Consider the following 25,988-nt stretch of genomic DNA (forward strand, 5'->3'; position numbering starts at 1 on the left):
ACAAAAAAGGAAAACTACAGGCCAATCTCCTTAATGAACACTGATGCAAAAATCCTCAATAAAATTTTAGCCATCAGAATCCAACAATGTATCCATAAGATAATTCACCACGACCAAGTAGGATTCATTCCAGGGGCACAAGGATGGTTTAACATCCGAAAATCAATCAATGTTATCCAACACATCAACAAAAAGAAATATAAAAACCATATGATAATATCAATAGATGCTGAGAAAGCTTTCGACAAAGTGCAACACCCATTCATGATAAAAGCCCTTGAAATTCTTGGGATACAAGGAACATACCTCAACATCATAAAGGCCATCTATGACAAGCCAACAGCCAGTATCATTCTCAATGGTGAAAAGCTGAAAGCAATTCCATTAAGATCTGGAACAAGACAAGGATGTCCACTCTCACCACTGCTTTTCAATATAATACTGGAAGTCCTAGCCAGGGCAATAAGACAAGAGAAAGACATCCAAGGAATCCAAATAGGAAAAGAAGAAGTCAAACTATCACTATTTGCAGATGATATGATATTATACATAGAGAACCCCAAAAACTCCACAGAAAAGCTAATTCAACTCATCAATCAGTTCAGTAAAGTGGCAGGATACAAAATCAACATGCAAAAGTCAGTAGCCTTCCTATACACAAACAATAAATCTGAAGAAGAAGAAATCAAAAAAACCATCCCTTTTGTTATTGAAACAAAAAAAATCAAATATTTGGGAATAAATCTAACAAAAGAGGTAAAGGACCTATACAAAGAAAACTATAAAACACTGTTAAAAGAAATAGAAGAAGACACAAAGAAATGGAGAGACATCTCCTGCTCGTGGATTGGAAGAATAAACATTATTAAAATGGCCATCCTTCCAAAAGCAATATACAGATTCAATGCTATTCCAATCAAAATTTCAATGTCATTCTTCAAAGAAACAGAACAATTATTGAGGAAATTCATATGGAATCACAAAAAACCCTGAATAGCCAAAGCTCTCCTGAAAAAAAAAGAAGGGAATGGAGGCATTACACTCCCAGACTTCAAACTATACTACAAAGCCATAATCATCAAAACTGCATGGTATTGGAACAAGAACAGACATACAGACCAATGGAATCGAATAGAAAATCCAGAAATAAACCCACAGATTTATGATCAACTAATCTTTGACAAAGGAGCAAAGACTATGCATTGGAGCAAAGAAAGTTTGTTCAATAAATGGTGCTGGGAAAACTGGGTCGCTACATGCAAAAGAATGAAGCTTGACCACTACCTCACACCATACACAAAAATCAACTCAAAATGGATTAAAGAACTAGACATAAGACCTGAAACCATAAAATATATAGAAGGAAATATAGGCGAAACACTACGTGATCTGCACATCAAAGACATCTTTACAGACACATCATCCAAAGCAGTGATAGTGAAGGCAAAGATAAACAGCTGGGACTACATCAAATTAAAGAGCTTCTGCACAGCAAAAGAGACAATAACAAAAACAAAGAGAAACCCCACCAACTGGGAGAACATTTTTGCACCCAACACTAATGATAAAGGACTGATCACAAAAATCTGCAAAGAGCTGATGAGACTCAACAACAACAAAGAAAATAATCCAGTCAAAAAATGGGCAGAAGAGCTAAAAAGAAACTTCTCTGAAGAGGAAATGCAAATGGCCAACAGGCATATGAAAAAATGTTCAACATCACTTGTCATCAGGGAAATGCAAATCAAAACTACCATGAGATACCATCTTACACCAGTGAGAATGGCACATATTAAAAAAACTAGCAACAACAAATGCTGGCGAGGGTGTGGAGAAAAAGGAACTCTTCTGCACTGTTGGTGGGAGTGCAAACTGGTCCAACCACTGTGGAGAGCTGTGTGGAGATTTCTGGACCTACTAAACATAGAGCTTCCATATGATCCAGCAATTCCACTCCTAGGTATTTACCCAAAGGACACAGAAACATCAATTCCAAAGAACACCTGCACCCCTATGTTTATAGCAGCACTGTTTACAATAGCTAAGCTTTGGAAACAACCTAAATGCCCAAAAATACATGACTGGATCAAGAAGATGTGGTACATATATACCATGGAATATTACTCAGCATTCAAAAAAGATAAACACATGCAATTTGCAGCAACATGGATGGCGCTGGAAGGGATCATGCTCAGCGAAATAAGCCAAAAAAAAAAGAAAAATACCGGATGGTCTCACTCATAGCAGGAATCTAGAAAACTTAAATAAGGGACCAGGAAAATGAATAACTATAAGAAAGTGAAAATCAAAATCAACAAAAAACTATGAACCAGAGACACTTTTAGGGGGGCGGGGGCGGGAGGGGAGGGATTGGGGTCAGAATGGGGGGGCTGCAATTGTATGGGGAATATAACAATAAAATTTATAAAAAAAAAATATGTTAGCTTTTTAAATAATGATAGCCTTCATAAGTTTTATGTGTATTTAATTAAGAATAGATATTTATTATCTTGAAATCTTTCTCAACAACTATTCATATTGCCACAATATTGTTTTTCTGTTTATTCTACAGATATAGTAAATTATTTGACTAAATTTCCTTGTATTCCTTGAACTTTCTATGTCCTATATGAGTTTAATGTCAGTGTAAATTCATAACTTCTCTGTCTTTAAGCTGCAGATACATACACAAGTACAACTATTGTCTTCATCATTTGTATTTTCACATAGTTTATGTAATTGGCTTATTCTTATTAAATCTAAACAAACTCTCCCATTGTCTATTTGGCAGAAGAGTGTTCTTTGGTTGTGTTGTCTTTACCTTTTTATTTGTGTTCTTATAGCTGGTTTTATTTCTATCGGAATTGCTATTTTATAGGCAATTAACCACATTAAATATTGTCCCTGATTGTTAAAACTTGGCAATAGGAAACAATTATTTAAATTAAAAAAAAGAAAAAGTGTGTCATCACCAACACTTACGTATATTTGGAAATAAGTGAAAGTACTATATGTATACTGTTCTCCTTACACTAGTAAAGAATTTTCTCATGCAATTAAAAAGTCTTTTTGAGGCTGCAAAACATTTCATCATATACCAAATTTTAACTGTTTTCATACTGATAGACCATTAAGTGGCTTTCAAAAAGACTATGAGCCTCCTTATTAATTTTCTCAAAATGAGTTTTTGTTTTGCCTTTTTAACAAAAATAAGACTTAGGAGTTTTAGTAATTACATCTAGAAATCTATCCCAGTCTCAGTTGGCGGAGCACTTAAATATCTTTTATGTTATTGTTACTTACTTTTTAAGTTTACATTTAATTATTTTGGCAGCTAGTGCTGTGATTTGGTTCTCTTTTTCAAAGTGGCAGCTGTTAACTTGTTTTTAAAATATTAGTTGTCTATTTGAATAGTTTACTTCTGTTCGTTCATTTTTCTGTTTCTCACATATTGTTACTTTATTGTATCTTCTTAAATCATAATTTATTTTGTACAGTAATAAAGGTATTTAGACCATTATGTTTTTTTAAGTGTTGCTTTAGCAGATTCCTATAATCTTGTTAGGTTGAAGCAATATTCTTATTTAACAAAACAATGAAAATATTGTGTACATGTACATATATTGTATGTGTTCTGGGTTCCTAAAGTACATAAGAAGTTACAAATTTTACCCTATGCTTCTTTGTCCAGGTATAAAATGGCCCACTAAACAATGTGGAGTTTCTGTACTCCAGATTCTTGGCAGGGAAAACCCTGCCACTGTTAAATTTAAAAAGTTAATTGATAAACTACACACTACAAGTGCATTATACAACATAATGACTACACCTAGCACTGCTTTATGATAGAAAGGCAAGTTATTAAGAGAGTAAATCCTAGGAGTTCTCATGTCAGAGAATTTCCTTTCCTTTTCTCTCCTTCTCTCTTCTTTTATTGTATCTATATAAGATGCCTATTAGCCAAATCGATTGTGATAATCATTTCATCATATATGTAAATCAAACCATAATGCATACACCTTAAACTTGAACAATAATGTATGTCAATTATTTTCCAATAAAACTGGAAGGGTAAAACTTTAATTGCCAGGCAGATTACCAAAATGATGTATAGTCTGTCCATTTCCCTGTCTATTCTACATTTTATCCTCAGCCCTATCCAGATCATTGCAGAGTTTTGCACCAAGATTGAATTGTACCCTGGATAGATTTGCCTTTTCCAACTTACGCTTTAACATCATGCTTTGGCCTAAATCAAGAAATTGCTAAGCAGTCTTAAAGTCACTATTGTATAATATTGTTGAGTATATTGTTTACACATGTTCCCCAGAAAAAGGCCTTTTTCTCCAATTCAGTACCGGGTAAACAGTGTTGATTAAGTCTTTTTCTCTATCTACTTTGTTGTTCAGAGCTAAATATGTGGCTCACCAGTCTGTCAATCACAGATGACCTTATAATATCCATTTTTGGTTCTGACTCTACCTCTGTTGTCATCTCACTCTCTTAGCTCCCCCCTCACCTGACACATACACACCTGTTTGTTTCTATTTTACAACTATCTCTATAACTACTTCAAATTACCTTTTGCAGTGAGGGTGATATAAATTTAAAAATGGGATTGGACATGTTTATATCTCTTTTGCAAAATTAATTTGGACTTTACTGAAAGACAGTGTATCATAGGGAATAAAAACTGGCAACCTGGCATCAAACAGCTAAAAATGTAAATTTCATTTCTTTTGTTTATTGAATAAGTAACATCATCTTAAGCTTCACTTTCATGATTTGTAAAATGGAAATAATGAGTGTCAATTTCATTGGTTGTTATGAGGATAAGACTGGTGCCTCTCTTTTAAGGTTATTATAAGGATAAAATAAAAATTTATATAAAGTCCTTAGCGTAATGACTCTACTGTATATTAGGAATATCGATAAAGGGGACTGTAAGGTAACTTTAGGGAGTTAATTAAATATCTGAAATGGGTGACAAATTTTATCTGGAGAGGAGTCCTGTGTATGTAATTAAATTCTAAAAAGGAACAATAATATCTTTATTTGTTTGTTTGTTTGCTTTTTTATTTTTTGCATAGATTTGGGGTATAGGCCAGAGTTGTGGGCGTGAGAGGATTCGCCAGAGACAGAGTAGGAATCAGAACAGGTAGATATACTGAAATACACTGGTGAGGGGAGCAGTGAGCAAGACAGGAGAGGTCTGCTGTGCCATATGTGGGTTACCTCCCTGGCTGAGGATCAAACTCAGGCCTTAGCAGTGATAGCACTTAGACTTAACACCTAGATTACCAGGAAGGCCCCAACAATGATATCTTTCAAATATTTTATTTTAATTTTACTTGACTCTATCTTATTATGTACCCTTTGCCCAGGTTTTGATAAAAGATGAAGTGTCTAATAGACCACATTTCATTTACTATTTAACTAGTTTTTCTGAGAAATTCTTCAAACAAGTGTTATTGAAATTATGTAATAGCCTTTTCAATTATAGGAATTTCTGTTCTGAAATCTGTATCTTTTATTTGCATAGGTATAACAGACAATACTATCATTTTACTTTTTGTCATTTGCTAACAGTTCAAACTTGTCTCATTAATTTAGACAAAATACTATAGTTTTTTTTTAAATAAACTCTTTATAGGATACAAAAATAGCTCATATTTATCAACATGGTTGTTAGTATTAGTCTTTTTTCTCCCATAAGGTATTTTTTATTACTGTTTGCTTTGCCTTCATTTGTATGATTTCTATGATACATTTGAATTTATTTACATTTTATGGAAATTATAGTGTAACATTTAACATTAAAATGACTACTGATAAAATTATTTTTATTCTAATATTCTTTTCCATTTCAGAAAATAAGAATATTTATAAGAATGTAGAAGAAGTATCATTTTTGATGTGCTAAAAAACTTGACAGCACAAAAAAGATTTAAGTGGATGGGGTCAATGTTTAGTCCCTAACATAGCAAGTTGGAATTCTCTGTATGAAAGACCATGCAAAAGCAGGGTAGAAACAAAGTTAAAGTTTTAGACTAATATCACTGGTCAGAGAGGTGTATAATTTTATTTTATTTTATTTTTATTGAAGTCACATTGGTTTATAACATTAAGTTTGAAGTATAAACCTTATACTTCAACATGTGTATATACTACTCTGTGATCACCATCACAATTAACTCATGTTACGGGTTTTACGTACTGCTTTGCCCCCTTTTCCTTTGGTAACCACTATTATGTTGTCAGAATCTAAGAGGTTTTTTTGTTTTGTCCGTTCATTTGCTTTATTTCTTTATCTCTTCCATACGAGTAAAATCAGATGATATTGATTTGTCTTTCTCTATGTAACTTATTTCACTTAGCATGATCCCTTCGAAGTCGACCTTTATGGTCTGAAGTGGTAGAATTTCACCATTTTTTTTTTAAGCTGACAAGTGTTCCATTTTCTTCTTTATCCACCCATTTACTGATGGGTCCTTGGATTGTTTCCATAGCTTGTCTGTTGTAAGTAATGCTGCAATGAAGGGGTGCATATATCCTTTCAAAGTAGTATTTTTCATATCCTTTGATAGTTACCCAGAACAAGAATGAATAGATCATAGGAAATGTACGATTTTATGTCTGGATAAGAGCATAAAAGGAGTCATTGCCTAATTCTCAAGATCAACTTGTCTCTCAGACTAAACAGCCATTTGTGTGTGGTCTTTCTCTCTTTCCCCTCCCTCTCTCTCTTCCCCTCCCTCTGGCTTCTTTACAGTTTTAATTAGTATGTAAGCCTTCCTGTCTCATTTTCACTGAACCCTTGATCCATATTAATTAACATGGCAATGGGAAGCAGCATCTTTCAGACAAAGTAGCATTCAACTAAACTATATCTGATATTTCGTGCACCCAGATGATCCTAAAGACTAGAGATAACTTTTACATCATGATTAAAGAAACAGGCTAAGACATATTAGTACCTTTCTTTTGCCACCCTGAAGTATGACTTAACCAGATTTGGGGGAAGATGATGGTGAATTAATAGTGGCTTCATCATCTTCTCTAACAGGTATAATTGCCATCTTCCCAATATTCTGTTATAACTTTGCTCTTGACTTGCTGGAATTTGCTTTATCATTATTGAACAGTGGTGCTTCTTTAGTTTGCTGCCTTCATTATACCTGTTCTTATATCCTATGTCTTGTATCCTATTCTGTTGCTGAGCTAACCAACCACTTGCTTGTCCCATTTACAAAATCCCTTTAACAATCTTGATTTTACATCTTTTAACTACTCCATAACTCAAGTAGCTTTTACCCTGTACTTCTAGACGTTTTTACTGGACCATCCAGCATTGTCAGAAATTTTAAGTGTTTCCATGGCCAAGAAGTTACATGGCCATAATGTCAGAGTCAAAGGAACCAGAAATATAATTCCATTGTGTCTTAGCAGCTTGAAACTATTTTTGAAACTGTTTAAACCTTATAGTTATGAAAATGCTTTTAAAATTTACTAATGGAGACTAATTTGTTTTCTTATTTTTAGTACTTAGTCATTTTAATTTCAAAATGGAAATAGCCTGGAAATAGCATTTGTGACATGGTTTGAAAAAATATGTGGAGGGTTCTACTTCTGGAAATGGCTAAAATTTCTGCTGGACCAACCTTCCACAGATAGCAATGATAAATTCTGGACCAAATAGAAAAAAACACTGGAGGCACTGGAGAGCAACTAATTAGAAGAAAATGACGGAGTGAGTTTCCTGTTTCTCAGTTTCTAGCCAGAAAGAAGGCCCCATCCATGGGGCAGCCAAAACTTGAAGAAAAATCCATTGTTTACTTGCTTGAAGAATCAGAAGAGAAAATTCAAGTAATGACCACAGGTGAAAAGTGAGTGGGAAATCTCAGGAAGAAGACAGCTAAATAAATGAAGTCCTAAATTCTGACTTTAAAATGCATTTTTTCATTTGTTACCAGAATTATACATGTGTGGAACAGACTCCAAGCAGCACAATTAAGGATAAAGGAATTGAACTGAGATTTTAGCTGCTGTCTGTACATGGGATATAGTTTAGAATTTGAGTCTAACCAAGTTATTATTTGCTTAAAGAAGAAGAGAAAAAGAAAAATTAATACTTTGAAGAATAATATAATAGAATATAAACTCTCTAAAAAACATGCCAGTCATAATTTTCAGGACAAAATCCAAAATTATTACCGGTCTAGAAAACCAGAAAAAACATAACTCATATTCAAGAGCAAAGAGCAAAACTCAAAGCAATCAAAGGAGACAGTTACTCTCTCCCCACCCCCCCCCGCCCATAACCTAATGTTGAACTTGTAAAAGATTTTATAATATGCCCAAAACTGTAAATATATATATATACACTTGGCTAAATAAATAAATAAGAAATCTCAACAGAAATAAAATCTATTTAAAAATAAATTATATAATTTAAAAATGTAGTATTTTTTTTTAGATTTATTTATTTATGCATACAAGAGCAGGGGTACAGGCCAGAGATGCAGGGGGGTGAGAGGATTCACCAGAGACAGAATGGGGAACTGAATAGGCAAACTGACTGAAATACACTGCTGAGGGGAGAGGCGGGCAAGACAGGAAAGGTCTGCTGCAACATGTGGGTTGCTCCCTGGCCAGCCGGGATCGAACTCGTGCTGCAGAGGCTGCAGATTGCTTCATAGTGTGGTACTTAACTCTTTGCGCCACCAGGGAGGCCCAATATTTAAAATTTAAAAGTAGCTAGTTGCTCTTAAGAAGGAGATGAAAAATAGTCAATAAACTTGCAGAGAAATCTATAAAAGTTATCCAACTTGAAGAACTGAGGGGGCAAGAGGGAAAGATTATGATAAAATGAATGTAGTCTCAAGACCTAACTATGTGTAATTGTAATACCCAAGGAAAAGAGTGAAAATATGAAGTTGGACAAATATTGTAAGAAATAATGATGTGGCGCAAGGGATTAAGACACAACCTATGAAGCTATCCGCAGACACTGCAGTACAAGTTCGATCCCCAGCCAGGGATCTACCCACATAGCTCAGCAGACCTCTCCTGACTCGCCCGCTGCTCCCCTCAGCAGTGTATTTCAGTACATCTGCCTGTTCTGCTCCCACTCTGTCTCTGGTGAATCCTCTAATCCCTCGCATCTCTGGCCTGCACCCCAGCGCTTGCATGCATGCATGCATGCATAAATAAATAAATATATATATATATATATATATATATAAAAGTGAGGAATCTTAAAAAAAAAAATGATGTAAATTTTCCAATTTTGAAGAACTTAAAACCATAAAGAAAAGTAAAATCTTGAGAGCAGAGGAAAATAACACATATTAAGGGAACATTGATTTATTACTCACTTATCAGAAATAATGGAACCAGAAGACATGGAAACAATATCTGAAAGAAAAATCTGTAAATCCTGAAATCTGTAGCCAGCGAAAATATACAAAGAAATAAAAACTTTTTCAGATAAAAGAATACTGGAGGATTAGTTATGAACAGATTTGCACTACAAGAAATGCTAAAAGTTTTCAACAGATTGAAGGGAAGTAAAATCAGCTTAAATTTCAGCTCTTCAGGAAGGACTGAAGAATACGAAAAATAGTAAATATGAGGGTAAATATAATTTCTTAATTTTTTAAAAATAAATATGACTGCAAAGAAAAAATTATAACAATGTGAGGCCTATATACATAGATGTAACATATAATTATATAGTATATATAACTTTAGCAACAGCAGCATGAAGAACAGGGATAAATTAACCTATATAGTTGCAAAGTTCTTATAGTTTGCCTCAAGTATTATGATATTAAGTATTACTTAGACTGTGAAAAGTTAAAGAATATATATTATAATCACTAGGACAGTTATTCTCAATCTTTTTAGTCTCAAGACTCCACTAAATGCTTACAATAATTGTACACCCCAAAGAACTTTTGTTTGTGTAGATTATGTTATGTCTACTGATATATACCATATTGGAATAAAAATTGAGAAATTCTAAAAATATTCACTTATTGATTCATTTAAATAAGAATAACAAAAACATTATTTATTATCATAACATGATTTATGAAAAATCTATTTTCCAAAACGAAAAAAAATTGGAAGATTGATGTTGTTTTACATTTTGCAAATCTTTTTAATGTCTTAATAGAAGACAGCTGGATTTTCATGTCTGCTTCTGCATTCAATCTGTTGTGATATGTTGTTTAGGTTGAAGTATATGAAGAAAATCCATCTTTATACATATATGTAGTTGGAAAATGGAGGAGAATTTTAATAACCTTTTCAGATAATTGTGGAAATCCTTCTTTAATACTACACCAAAACTCTGAAGTGGAGGTTTCTTAAAGGTTAGTTGCCATGTGAAATCTAAAACCCTATTAGTGAACTTTTTGTGCTCTCCATTGGTCTGTCTTGCATTTGAATGATTTGTAACATCATGCATTGGTCATTTGAAAAAGTGTGTTCACACATCTTTAAAATGTTGACACATTTCATTTTCGAATATCCCAAATCACATTTGTTAATATCACTACTAATCTCATTAGAAAATTTATGTGGTAAGTTGACAGTTAAGCAGATAAAAGTGCTTACAACTTTTCCAAAATACTAATTTTCACTTGAAAGTTGATATTTCATCATTGACAATATGTATTGTCAAGTATTTTCTTTAAAATGATGGGCTCATTTCATTTATTTTTGGAGAAAAAATGTATGCCCAACAACGAAGTCTAAAGAACCATTGTTTGTCTGCCATAGCTGTCTATCAAGTAAAAAATGATGTTCCATGAAGTAAGTAGCTAGTTCAGCTTGCAAGTCAAATAATCACATAAGTTTTTTCCTGAAGATAATTGCTGTATGCAGCTGAATGGCTTTAAGTGTAAGGCTCATCTCATCTACCATCTATTAAATAGCCATATACTCTAGGATTGATAGTTAATATTTCACTGCTTCATCAAGTATATTCTTAACTGACTTTTTTTTTTAACTGGGAGTGCATAGTAGTAAAAAATACAATACAATTAAATACCACTACCTTGATTTGTTCTAAGGTCCAGCCATTTTGCACCATTAGTGAAAATACCGACACAGCTGATCCAGGAGAAAGTCAGACAAATTTTCAACACTTTGAATTTTTCAGTATCTCTTATGTTTCTCCTCAAACATTGACTTAGGGCCTCCCCGGTGGCGCACCGGTTGAGCGCTGGGTTGCGAAGCTGCCCGCAGCCTCTGCAGAGCAGGTTCCATCCCCGGCTGCTCCCCAGCCACCAGAGGAGGGTCCCACATGGCCCGCAGACCTCTCCTGCCACCCGCTGCTCCCCTCAGCAGTGTACTTCGGTCCTTCTGCCTGCTCTGCTCCCCGCTCTGGCTCTGATGAATTCTCTCACCCTCCTGCGCTTCTGACTGTACCCAGTGCTTGTGTAAATAAATAAATCTTTAAAAAAAAAATTGACTTAAAAGAATAACCTCTTGCAAGATTAGTTTTGACAGCAGATAAATACGACAAAATTATTCCTATATCAAATGCTTTCATTTGTAAGGCAAAAATATAAATCTACAGACAATATACCAAATCAGTCTTTATGTTTTCAGTTAAATCAGTGGATTTCTATATTATTGGAAAATAACATGAATAATTTATTTTATGGACTTTCCATCCAGCAGGCATTCAGCAATGTCAATTGTTTAGCCTTTACTAGTTACTCAGCTATTGTGTGTGCCTTACAGCCAGTATAGTACAATAACAAAGCCTGTAAAGTGCTTGAATTTTTTTTTTCATTTCTGACTTAGAAACTTATAAAAATAATTTTTGGTATTTAAAATGTTCACCACACCTGCAATTTAAAATCTCTAGTTCTTTCACTTTAAACGCTGAATAATTGGTCTTAAAATGATGCTGCAACATACCTTGGACCAAAATGCTATTCAAAATTGTTCTGTCACAGAAGAAATAATGAGATAAATTATTAATATTAATAAAGCCTACTGAAAGATAATTTTCACTGTATTTCTTTAGATGAAACCAAAAATCTGTTTCACTCAGTACCTTTAAAGTAGATTCCTCTCTCCATTGAGTCAGAGACCTCTAACACTTTTATCTTCCCCAGTATTTTAGAGATAAGCAATGAAGCTGTGTTGAGAAAAATTCTTTTTATTGTGAAAAAATATACATAACATAAAATTTACCATTGTTAAGTGTATACAGTTCAGTGCATTAAGTACCTTCACATTGTTGTGCAACCATCACTACCACCCATCTCCAGAACATTTTCATAAATTCATACTGAAACTCTGTACCCATGAAACAGTAACTCCCCACTTAACCCAATAATTTATGCTTAAATATGAAAAAAAAACTTTCTTAGAGTAAAATATTAACTTGTAAAATGCTTTACATCAAATTTTTTAATTTTTAAAGTTTTTGAACAAAATTGTTAGTCAGGGCCTCCCTGGTGGCACAAGGGGTTAAAATGCAACCTATGAAGTTATCCGTAGCCACACAGCACGAGTTCAATCCCCGGCCAGGAAGCTACCCACATGGCTCAGCAGACCTCTTCTGACTCGCCCGCTGCTCCCCTTAGCAGTGTATTTCAGTCATTCTGCCTGTTCTGTTCCCTACTCTGTCTCTGGTGAATCCTCTCACCCCCCACATCTCTGGCCTATACCCCAATTCTGTATGCATAAATAAATAAATCTTTTTTAAAAATTCTTAATCATAAAACAAATCTACAGGGTATACCTATTCTTGTTGCATTTTCACATAGATATAAGGAAAATAATTATTTTTTGAATGATAATGAGTTTTTAGAATGGATACAAGTATAACTGAAGAAAACTAGCAATAACCATTTTTAAAAGTATAGAGAACAAACTGAGTTAATCTCTGAAAATGCACATATTTACCATATCAAAAATTCTAGAAAAAACAGAAATACACACAAAGTGTTGACATCATAACATACTATGTAACCCCTGGAAAATTCTGTACATTTAAAAGAGAATGAGAGCATTAAAAAAACAGTATCTTAGTGTATTTTTAAATAGTACTGATTTTGTTCTTTAAGATACTTGAACCACAATTAAAGACTTGCTGCTCTAGAGAAACACTTCAGGCAAAACAAAATGTATAGTTAAAAAATTCAATAGATCAATTTAAATGGAATTCCAAAAACTAACTCAAAGATCACAAGAAATGATGGAGAGAGGAACAATAAACACTAAAAATAAAACACAAGATGGGTGAAAAGTAATGAATAGTAAAATGTAAGAGCTAAATACAAACACATCACCACTGTTTCTTATGTTAATGGACCAAACACTGAAAAAGTAGAGATGTCAAAATAGATTTTTGATAAAGCAAAACCTATTTATTGATATGCTGTTTTTCAGAGTGTGCTTTAAATATAAAGACATATATGAATTGAAAATAGATGGACATTAATGTATTATGCATTCAGTCAGCATAAGGAGGTGCTTTAATCTCAGATAAAATAGCCTTCAAGACCAAGAGCATTACGAGATATAAGGAGATACATTTTATTAGGAGACCAAGAGTATTACCAAATATAAAGAGGTAAACTTCATCAGGAAGATAGAAAAATCATAAATGTTTGCATGAAGCCAAGGGGGTAAGAAATAAAGGGGAAAAAAAGACTTAACAAAAGCATAAAAATTATGGAGGGGAATTCTCCACAATCATAGAGTTTTAATAATGCATCTTAAGCAATTGACAAACAGAAGCAATATAGAAAATTTTCTATTAATACCCTTGAACTAATTGATTCCCAATAATAGAATTTTTATCAATTGAACATGAAATAGTCCTCAAGATAAGCCTTACATTGAACATTATGACACATATCATTACATTCAAATTAAAGTCAAAAATTCATTCTCTGAATAGATCAACAAATTTGATGTACAGAAGGAACAGAATGTAAATACAAATTGCCAATGCCATGAATGAAAGAGGGAATATTAAAACACTAAAAAACTAAGATATTAAAAGAAAAGTGAGGGACTATTATGAACAACTCTTTATGGGTATATTTTACAATATAGGGGAAATGGACAAATTTTTTAAGAAATACAGGTAGCAAAATTGATAGAAAATAAAATACAAAATGCAAGTAGTCCTATATTTATTAAAGGAATTGAATTTGTTAGAAATGACTCTTAAAACTCCAGGTGTAATGGCTTCCAACCGACTTTACTGGTTAATCCTATGAAATATTTAAATAACAAAACCAATAATAAACCCTTCTAGAAAATAGAGGAGAAAAGAACACTTCCTTTTATGATGACAGCATTGGTACCAAATGATGACATCTCTGGTACCAAAGATACTCTGATACCAATGATACTCTGGTATCATCTTTTATGATGACACTCTGGTACCAAAACTTGGCAAAGATTACAAAACAAAAATACAAAATACTCTATATAAAATATTTAAAAAAAACACATCATAATTAAAAAGAGTTTATCTCAGGAATGGAAAGTTGATTTAACATTTGAAAATCAGTGCAGTAGACCTGTCCCGTCTCACCCACTGCTCCTCTTATCGGTGTATTTCAATAAATCTGCCTGTTCTGTTCTCCACTGAGTCTCTGGTGAATTCTTTCATCCCAGAATAAATTAATAAATAATTGACATTTGAAAATCACTGTAATTCACTACATTAAGAAAATAAAGGATAAAAGACAATCATTTCAATTGATGTAGAAAAAGCATTTGACAAAATTCAACAAGCTTCATGATTATAAAGATGACAACAAAATTCTCAACTAATAGAGAACAGAAGCAATGTTCCTCAATCTAATAAAAATAACATCCTAACCTACAATCAATTTCATATTTAAATTATCAAATGTTCTGCCTCTAAGATTGGAAAGAAAGCTTGGATGACTACTTTTACCATTTCTATTCAACATTCCAATAAAACAAGAAAAAGAAAGGGAAATTAAGAAGTAAACTCTTGGGCCTCCCTGGTGGCGCAGCAGTTGAGCGCTGGGTTGCGAAGCTGCCCGCAGCCTTTGCAGTGCCAGTTCGATCCCCGGCTGCTCCCCAGCCACCGGGGCGAGGGTCCCACATGGCACGCAGACCTCTCCCGCCGCCCGCTGCTCCTCTCAGCAGTGTACTTCGGTCCTTCTGCCTGCTCTGCTCCCCGCTCTGGCTCTAGTGAATTCTCTCACCCTCCCATGCTTCTGACTGTACCCAGTGCTTGCATAAATAAATAAATAAATCTTTAAAAAAAAAAAAAAAGAAGTTGTAACCACTAGAACTAATAAGAATACAAGGTCAAAATGCAAAACTACAATATACCTTTCTGTATACCAGGAGCAATCATTAGGAAATGAAATTCAAAAAGCAAAAGCTACAATCGCATTAAAAACCAAATGCTTATCAATAATTTTTTTTAAAAATCAAACTATACCTCTTTGTATACTGGAAACTATGCTGTTTTGCTGAGAGAAAAGACCTACTCAGTGGAGTCCTTTGTTCATGGATTATAAGATGCACTATTATTGTAATGACGGTACTCCTCAAAATGATGGAATCCCAATCGTAATTCTATCATGATTTTTTTTAATTAGAAATTGAGAGTTGGGGCCTTCCCGGTGGCGCAGCGGTTGAGCGCTGGGTTGCAAGGCTGCCCGCGGCCTCTGCAGCGCCGGTTCAATTCCCGGCTGCTCCCCGGCCACCGGAGGAGGGTCCCGCATGGCGCACAGACCTCTCCTGCCGCCTGCTGCTCCCCTCAGCAGTGTACTTCGGTCCTTCTGCCTGCTCTGCTCCCTGCTCTGGCTCTGGTGAATTCTCTCGCCCTCCCGTGCTTCTGACTGTACCCAGTGCATGAACAAATAAATAAATAAATCTTTAAAAAAAAAAAAAAAAAAAGAAATTGAGAGTTGATTCCAAAATTTATATGGAAATGCAAAGAACATAACTTTACTTAAAAAGTAGTGCCTTCCAATCAAACTTTCTGCGATGATGAAAATATTCTGTTTTTGTGCTGTTCAGAATGTTAACTAGTGATAAGTGACATTGATCATGAAAAGTAGCTGATATGTCAGAGGCACTGACTTAGTTTAATTTAAATGTAAATACTCACATGTGGTTAATTGCTATTGTATTGGACAGGGCAGAAAGTTATCATATTAAAAAAACAGGAGGGGTTACAGTTTATGACTTAGAGACTTAGACAGTGTGCTCCTGGTATAAAATAGACAGGTCAATGGAACAGCACAGAGAGCCAACAAATCAACCTACACTTATGTGGTCTTTTGATTTTTGATAAAGGTGCCAAAACAATCCAGCAGGGAAAAGAAATCTTTTTAACTAGTGACGTTGGGATAAGTGTGTATCCATACAGAATGAGATGACCCTCTAACTCCACCTCAAACTACATGTAAAAAAAATTTTAAATGCACTGTTGTCCTAAATATAAATGAAAGAATTCTAAAGCTTCCAGAAGTGAATACCAGAGACTATCTTAACAACTTGGGTAAAAGCAGATGTCTTAGATCAGAGAATTTTTAAAAAGGGGGCAGAGTTAAGTTGATTAAATTAGATTTAAGATTTAAAAAATTTCACCAAAAGGCAAGTCTAAAATGCAACGGAAAGCCACAGATTTGAAAAAATATCTGAATACATATATCTGACAAGGAACTCATTTCCAGTTTATATAGCACTCTTATAACTCAAAAATAACAAAAAGATAATCCAATTGGAGTGGTCAAAAGATTTAAATAGATTCTTCACAAAGAAGAGAAATGGCAATTAGTGCAATATCATTGGTCACTAGGGAAATGCCAATAAAAACCAAAATAAGATATCTATCAGCATGGCTAAATTTAAAAGGCTGACAAACCCAAATGTTTTCTAGGAGGTGGAAAAACTGGAACTTTCATAATTTGTTGGAAGTGTAAATTGTACATCCATTTTGGAAAAAGATCTGGCAGTTTTTTATACAGCTGAACTAATACCTACAAAATGACCCAGCAATTCCACTCCTAGGTAATTACCCAAAAGAAATAAAAAGCATATATACAGGAAAAGATTGGTATAAGAATGTTCATAGAAACTACATGAAGAGGAAAAAATGGATAAACAAAATGTCATATAAACAAACTCATATAATCTTACAATGTAAGATTATAAATGTCCGGGTGCCCCCAAAACTGAAGAATTTCTGGGATGTGACATTTTCAGTGCTAAAACTAGGAAACTTGAGCAAGCCAGAATGATACCCAAATCATCCACCTCAGCAACACAAAGACCTAACCACTGATAAACTAACAATATGGATGAATTTCACATCATCTGAATGAATGAAAGTAGAGGAGTTCATATTGTGATTCCATTCACATGAAGACCTAGCATAGACAGAAATAAATTGGGGATACTCTGCATCCTGGGGTCCGCTGATAGGGAAGGGGTGTGAGGAAACGATCTGTTGTAATGGCAATGTTCTCTATTTTGGCAGACATTTGGATTGCACAGGTATAAGTATTTGTGACAACTCAGTGAATGATAAGCTGAGTTTTTGATAGTGTTCTGCAGATACCTCAACAGCAATGTTATAAACCAATGTTTCTTCAATTTAAAAAAGATAAAATACCTAAAATATTGAGCTCTAGTTAATAATCTGCAATCTGAAGTTAATTGTGATAATTAATGATAGACCCTAGAGTGAGGTAATAAGTGACAAGTAACTCTTACATGTCAAGTATGCAATTTCCAAAAAAAAAAAAAATTGGTATGTACATATCAGAGACGGGAGAATAAGGAATAAATAGCCATTCATAGAAGATTGCTCCTGAGTGCAATTGTTCTGACTCTATTCATTTAGGTCTTCTTAAACTTTTTAACATTTTCCTTGTTGCTGAGTCCATTTTTTTGTTTTGTTTTGTTATTTTGTAATCCTGTACTTTGCCGGAATAATCTTGTTTTCAAAATCAGTGGGCTTCTTTTATTGTTATATGTATGTACTTTGGCAGCAGTGTTATTTTGGTTTATCAATTAATTCAGTTTTATCTGTTTTTCTCACTACCTTTTTAAAAAAAGTTTTTGTAGTAGTTACAAGTAAAAACAGTCTCACCATATTATAAGATATCTTTTTAGCAGTCATTTTATTTCGCAAAGCAGTGAATATAAACAGGTGTTTTTTAAGAGGTAATGTTTACAGCAGTCTAACTTTTCTTGTTGCCATTTGTTTAATAACAGTACTTTTAAAATGAGATCTGGATTGATTTTGGGTGAACTGTGTTATTAACATTTATTTTTTGGAGTCACAAAGATAAAAATGCATATTGTAAAAACCTTTAGCTTTCATTTTTTTTAAATCTTGCTAAGGCTTTATCTATTTTCACACTTAATTTATTTTATGGTAGTGGGTTGGCTCAGAGAAGGTGCTCTGTTACTATCCTAAAATCTTTCAAGGTATTTTTCATCTTTTAGTTCTCTTACTGCTAAATGTGTTGCTCCGATGAGGAAGTCAGTTATAACCATGTTTTTTTTTTATTATTTTATTTAAATTTTATTTTTTTATTCCCCATATAATTACAACCCCCTTATTTTGACCCCAAGCCCTCCTTTCCCCCTCCCCACCCCCCATAGAGTGTCTCTGGTTCATAGTTGTTTGTTGATTTTGATATTTTCTTTCTTATAGTTATTCTTTTTCCTGGTCTCTTATTTAAGTTTTCTAGATTCCTGCTATGAGTGAGACCATCTGGTATTTTTCTTTTTCTTTCTGGCTTATTTTGCTGAGCAGGATTCCTTCTAGCTCCATCCATGTTGCTTCAAATTGCATGTGTTTATATCTTTTTTGAATGCTGAGTAATATTCCATGGTGTATATGTACCATATCTTCTTGAACCAGTCATCTATTTTTGGGCATTTGAGTTGTTTCCAAAGCTTAGCTATTGTAAATAGTGCTGCTATAAACATAGGGGTGCAGGTGCTCTTTGGAATTGATGTTTCTGTGTCCTTTGGGTAAATAGCTAGGAGTAGAATTGCTGGATATCATATGGAAGCTCTATGTTTAGTAGGTCAAGAAATCTCCACACAGCTCTCTATAATGGTATAACCATGGTTCTTAACCCTACCCAGTGCATCTTTCTAATGAGAAACATTTTTAAATCCTGTTTCTCTCCTAAAATTGATATTGTTTAACCTACCTAATTATATAACTTTTTAATGAAATTGCCCTAATTGTAATATAAAGAGGTAAATAATTTTTAGATTTCTCAATATGTAGATTTTGGTGGCATACTGTTTATATCTATACATAGAAACTGAATGGGACCTGCAAATACAGACTGTTACAATGTGTCACCAACTGATGTATCTCAACTGATGTGTTGTTGTCAGTGTCATGGTTTTCTGAAGTATTTAAACAATTGTTGATAAATTACTGAACAAAATACAATACAAGTTTTCTTCAGCTTACATGTTATATGTGTTTCTGGAAATGCTGGCATCTATTAAACTATGCAAACATAAATTTTGTTCATATGTAAAACACAGGTTCTGACTGAGATCATTACTGGTTTTCATCTTCATGAATGTCCAGGAAAACAATGGGAAGTTATGAAAGTCAGAGGAGAATTCTCTTATGTGAAGGATTCTCCTGTGAATTTCAGGTCATTTACCATCCCTGGACCTGTGCACTAAACACCTCTATTGTTCTTTAATCATTGTGACAACCCAAACACAAATTTACACATTGTTTTTTACAATGGGTCTCTTTGGCAAAGATGCCACTTTTCAGAATAATGTTTTTGGTGCATAAAGTAAGTAGGATTATAAAGGAAGCCAATGACACGGCAATACAGATCCCAGGTTAAGAATTTCTGTAAGGAAAAATAATGATAATAAATAAATAAATAAATAAAATTAACAGGCAACTGTAAATCAGAGATATTCTGAGGGAGAGGGATCAAAACAGAGGAGGAAAGAATACAAGGGACTATGCTGATGGTGCACAGGTGAATTGGTGGTGGGAAATTTACAGGAACTACACCTAAGAGGAGAAAGCAAATATTGTACAAAATGAACAATGATGTAAAATATATATATATAAATAAATTTAATTAAAAAAAGAATTCCTGTAAAAGGTAATACTGTATCTCTGTAATAGATATACCTCAGCTAAGAATCATTGTGTCATGAGGAATTACTGTATTTAGGGAGTCGGTGAAAGCCTTATTATTAAAATATTAAAGATTAGAAAGTGCATTTGGGTGTCTTATATTTTGTAATCAACATAATGGCATTAATAGGGGTTTTATATCAACAATAATGGAATCTAATAGAACGAAGCAACTAGCATAAGAGCTATATTTCTATTCTAATTTTGTATCTTATTGGAAATTAAGTGTATCAGATGGATTAAAGCTTTTTTCTCATTATGCAGCTACCTCTCTGATTAATATAAATTAAAACTCAATTTTTTGCCAACTTGACTATTCATATATTACTTAAGGGAATAAAGTAACCATGGCATAACAAAATTTTCTCATGTTGCCATTGAGCAAGTTGGCGAAGAACTTATCCACATTCACAAGGTAGTTTAAAAACACAGGAATAAGAATTACAAAATAATCAAGAGTTTATTTCCACAGGTGCTCGCTCAATATTTTCTAGGAGTTCAATGCAAGAGGTGACTATATTGTATGTGGAAGAATAGCTTGTCATGAAAAATGTGCAGATTATCCCAATGATGATTTTTATTTCTTTTAGGGTATGTCTCTGTGCCAGACTGTTGTTGTAGGCTGTGTAGTCATTCTTCTCTATTCTTCAAGAGCATGTTATAATTTGGTGGTGATCACCATATCTCAGGACACATTAGAAAGTCCGTTTAATTATGGCTGGGATAATCTTTCAGATAAGGTAAGTACCTACCATATATTGCCAATCTAATAATATGATAATGAAGTTGACCTTAACTAAGAGAACATTTTAAGTGCTTGACTTACAAACACTTTTATGGAATCTCTAGTTATCAATAATCATATTTAAAAATGGTGTTTTAAAATCTCCATTTACACATGACCCTTAAAATCATTCGTCAGAGATAATTCTTCCCAACGGATTTTTTTTTTAAATTTTTATTTATTTTTGCATAGAACTAGGGTGTTGACGGAGATGTTGGGGGTAAGAGGCCTCACCAGAGACTGAGTGGGGAGTAGAACAGGCAGATCTACTGAGATGCACTGCTGTGGGAGCAGCAGGCGAGACAGGAGAGGTCTGCTGCATGTGGGTTAGCTCCCTGGCCAGGGATCTAATGCAGGTCTTAGAAGTGGGTCTTCACGGTGGCAGCACTAAGACTTAACCCCTGGCCACCAAGGAGGACCCCAAAGGAATATTTTCTTTTATAAATAATTCTAATAGTGTCAAAAACCTGTTGGTCATAAACCTATTTTACTAAAGTTCTGAAGCATGGTATTAGCTATTGTTAGGAAAATTGATTGCCTGTCATTACCTAGTGAATATCTTCATTTGTTAAGGTGAAATTAATTCCTGTCTTACCCAAGAACTACATAAAATGTAAATGTTTGGTTCCACTTTAGACATTTAAATAATGACTCGTGAAAATCTGGCACTATCCTTCTTGATAATGGGAGAGCATTCGTAGTTCCTTGGGTGTCTGGGTGTTTGTCATTGTACTCCCTAGTACTCTAGCTGTGTGTGTTTAGTCTCCCAGCATTTTCCATTCCCTCCCTGAAAGTACAGTTTCACAGATCTTATATCCTATCTTTACTTAATGTTAAATGAACTTAGTACTAACTTTAAGGCATACCGAAATACCATTATTATCAGAATTTCAATTACCTTTCTAAAAAGAAGGTATTTTCACACACGGTCCCAAGTGGCAGATTCTCTTCACTCCTTTTACCATTTCCCTCCCCAACACCTAGAAGAATAGAAGCAAATTCAATATAGCATTCAGGCTCCAAATCTCACTTGTCAGTAACAGAAGAGATGAGCAACTGACATGTTACATTTCTCTACTTTTGTCACATAAGTGCTATTCTTTTGTCAATACAGCACTTGAAACCAATAATCTCTTTTATAACTCTTTTCAGACTGTGGGACCTAAAAATGAAGTCACTCCCTATTCATATATTAAAATATTTTCATAAATCTATGCAGTGAAAAAATTAATAGCATTTTATTCTAATATAAATATTAGAATATTTTAAGTTCTTTAAAGGATAAATACCTTAACATAAAAAAACACAAAATATGGAAAATTGGCTCAGGGCTTATATTTTTTTTAACGTACCCTACCTGAAGCAGGTTAATTGTAGCTAGTGATTACTTTTACATAAAGCAGATTTAAAACTTGCTCTGTCGGGCTGCCCCAGTGGCACAGCAGTTGTGTGCTGGGCTGCGAAGCTGCCCGCAGCCTCTGCAGCGCCGGTTTGATCCCCAGCCCAGAGGGTCCCACAAGGCGTGCAGAACCTCTCCTGCCACCCACTGCTCCCCTCAGCAGTGTACTTCATCAGTCTGCCTGCTCTGCTCTCTCCTCTGATTCTGGTGAATTCTCTCACCCTCCCGGGCTTCTGACTGTACCCAGTGCTTGTATAAATAAATAAAATAAATCCTTAAAAAAAATAAAGAAAAATAAAACTTGCTCTGTCATACTCTATTCACAGGCTCATGTAGAAGACATAAGTGGAGAAGAGTATATAGTGTTTGGAATGGTCCTCTTTCTGTGGGAACATGTGCCAGCATGGTCGGTGGTACTGTTTTTCCGGGCACAGAGATTAAATCAGAATTTGGTATGATATCATAATATTCCCTAATGCCTGTTCTCTTTATTTTTGAAAATAATGGAACATTTATATTGATTTTCTACTTTTGGCAAAGTTTAAGATTAAAAAGCATTATAGACCATCTCCTTTCTTAATTGAAAAGTAAATCTTCATGCTCTAATACTTTGTTCACAGGCACCTGCTGGCATGATAAATAGTCACAGTTATAGTTCCAGAGCTTACTTTTTCGACAATCCAAGGCGATATGATAGTGATGATGATTTGCCAAGACTAGGAAGTTCAAGAGAAGGAAGGTAAATGTACTGAATTAGTATTGAAATATATTGAAAAGAACAAATCTAAGCTTTATCTCTAATATGGAAAAGGTGATTTGGTGATATATGTCAATAAAAAGATCAGGTAATATTGGTATGTTTAGAGCAGCTAATATTAAACCTGTGGTAGGACCTGTATGGTAAAGAGCTATCATCTGATCCTAAAACCATATATTACATTTATTTGAGAAAAGCCTTTTCATTTCAGGATTCCTTAGGTGATTCAAAGCTGGTGGGGGAGTAGTAAGCAGGGAAAGGATATTGTTATAGTTATTATGTATGTTTCCATACACTAGTACTGTTCAAAATCTGCATGAGAATCCCTAGGGGAAACTCTTGGGACACTTAGGTGCCATAGGAAATCTTTCTGTTCCTTCCTTATTCCAAAATTACTTTAAGTTTAGACCTTTAGCTATGAATCAGAGAAAGTGAAAGTCTTAATGCACACCTGCATCATGCTTTGAGCTTGAATACAACATTTCCTGTAATCCTAAGTAACTGAGGTCAGTTTTCTGAGACCATTTATCACGTGAGATAGGGATGATAATAAAACTGATCTCATGGGATTGTTGTAAAGATTTAATGGGTGTGTACACAGATACATACACATATATACACATACATTGTATCTTAGAATAGTCTAATCTATCATAAGCCCTATGTTATTATCTGATAATCAAATTCTAGTTCTAAGTGGTATTTATCCATCCTTTTGTAATATATGATATAGAATCAAGGATGTTAGATAACTCATTAAATTTTGTGGAAAGTCATTCGTTATTTGGGAAAAAGTCTATTTTAATATATTTGCTACTAACTGCGGTTACAAAATTCATTGAAAGCTGAAAATACCAACGTGACTTAGTCCTGTGGCTTTTTGCCCTTTTTTTGTTGCAGTTTATCAAATTCGCAAGGTTTGGGCTGGTATGGCACGATCACTGGGTGTGGCAGCAGCAGTTACACAGTCTCTCCTCACTTGAACGGACCTCTGACAGATACTGCTCCTTTGCTCTTTACTTGTAGTAATTTAGATATGAACAATCACCATAGCTTATACGTAACGCCACAAAACTGACAGCGTTACCAAGTTGTGATTCTTTTATTGTTTTTCACGAATGTGTATATTCAACATGTTTAAATTCCATCCACATAAACATTCCTTCATCTGTTACAACTGAAAATAAAACCTGGAAATGTGGCTGTGTTCAACAGAGGACCCAGCTGTTACTTGTGACCTCTTCATAGTGAAATGAAAAGTTTGGAGTGGAAGGGCTGTGGGGTTAGAACTTAAGGCTCCTAAAGGTCTCCAGATATCCTGATTTTGGAACATCAAATGTATATTTGCCTAATTGCACTTTTATCTTTGTTTTGAAAGAGTACACTGCAGTCCCCAAAGTCATACTCCAGTGTTACACTGGGATATTATACTGTACACCAAATTAGGAGGCAATTTTCCTGTGAAAATTAAAGCCTGTATATTCAGTGGTGTACTCTATGTGGAATTCTTATCCAATAAAAAATTTTAGTGTGAACAGTGCACACAATCAAGGTATAAAAATGCATCATTCTTTTTAAAAATTTAATTAAAAATACATAATCATGGAGGAGTTCTTTTAAGCATGACTGTAAAGTACCAAATGAAAATATTCAAACAATCATTTTAAATAAATGTCAGTAGTAACTTTTACAGTGATGACCAGCAGTGTTCTTTGGAAAGTCACAGTCATTTCTTCAATAGGAAAGTATACTACTAAAAATTATGTGGCTACTTGGAGTAGAATCAGTTGTGATTATTTTGTATAAGTCAGATATATGTAGTAGTTTAAGCATGATTCTTTAAGAAAGCAATAGTGGTTTTTGCATAGGGAGATTTTGGTAGAAACTTCTTGGGACTAAACAGTTTACAGATGCATTTATGAATTATTCATAAAATGTACAATCCTAAATTAAAACATCATTTCAAAAAGCCTTCAATTTAGCTGAAACAAGGTACAACTGATCTTACCTACTGAATCAGGATTGTCCTCAGGTAAATGTTTAAATCATTCATTATTTCAGCGAACTCAAGTGCAATACTTTGTAAGATGTAATTCCTCCCTTAGTTTTCACATATTTTTTATCTTGTCTATGGGCAAAGTCAAATTATATTCATATAAATTCCAGCACTTGATTAAATGGGCAAATTTAAGTAAAGGTACTAACTAGGTCAGTATAAAACCAGTGGTTAATAATATTGGAATACTTTTTAAATTACATTAAAACTGCCTTGAATGTCTTTTCCCAAATCCAAAAAAAAAAAATAACTAAATATGCCAGCCTAAGGTAATAGCAGAATTTAAAATGCACTTTCAACCAGTGTCTATATGGAGTGAAGTAGATGCTGAATACCTCAAGATGCCAAGGGAATATTTGGAAACTTGTCACCACGTGCTTAAAAATGACCAATTGTATACAATTGTCTGCTGATCTGTTTCTTCAGAACTGGAACTAATACAACTGTTTTTTGGTATTCTGCTTTGATTAGAAAGTTGTTTTACTTCCCTCATACTTAAAATACTTTTCAGTTGTTAAAAAAATGATGCAATAACTTCACAAAAGTATAAACAAGTACAGGAAACCCCAAGGAATAAATTTTATATACTATTGATCTTTTGGGAAGCTGGCGCACAGATGAAATGTCTTCATTTTATCGTATAAAATGACTTTGGATTCAATCAGAAGTACAAACTCATGTTACTTTGGGTTTGTTAAAGATAAATTTTCATTGTAACCAACTATCTGAAAAGTTGTATTACAGAAAGTTAACCTTGGTATTATGACAACACAATGAGCACTTGAGTATATTTTGATTACAAGTTATTAG

General features: G+C 34.0%; 1 protein-coding gene across 1 annotated transcript in view; it reads left to right on the plus strand.

Annotated features, from left to right (window-relative positions):
* GPR137C (G protein-coupled receptor 137C) overlaps nt 1-24,200 on the plus strand; it is a gene marked incomplete at both ends in the record, with an annotated part of 61,229 nt that extends 37,029 nt beyond the window's left edge. Inside the window, 4 exons of the mRNA XM_084240949.1 lie at nt 20,773-20,922; nt 22,692-22,817; nt 22,986-23,104; nt 24,023-24,200. Of these exons, the coding sequence (XP_084097075.1) occupies nt 20,773-20,922; nt 22,692-22,817; nt 22,986-23,104; nt 24,023-24,200 (573 nt within the window). The remainder of the gene's footprint in view (nt 1-20,772; nt 20,923-22,691; nt 22,818-22,985; nt 23,105-24,022) is intronic.
* Between the last annotated feature and the right edge of the window lie 1,788 nt (nt 24,201-25,988).

Source organism: Talpa europaea (genome assembly GCF_964194135.1).
Source record: "Talpa europaea genome assembly, chromosome: 8".
In the NCBI taxonomy this organism is placed as follows: Eukaryota; Metazoa; Chordata; class Mammalia; order Eulipotyphla; family Talpidae; genus Talpa; species Talpa europaea.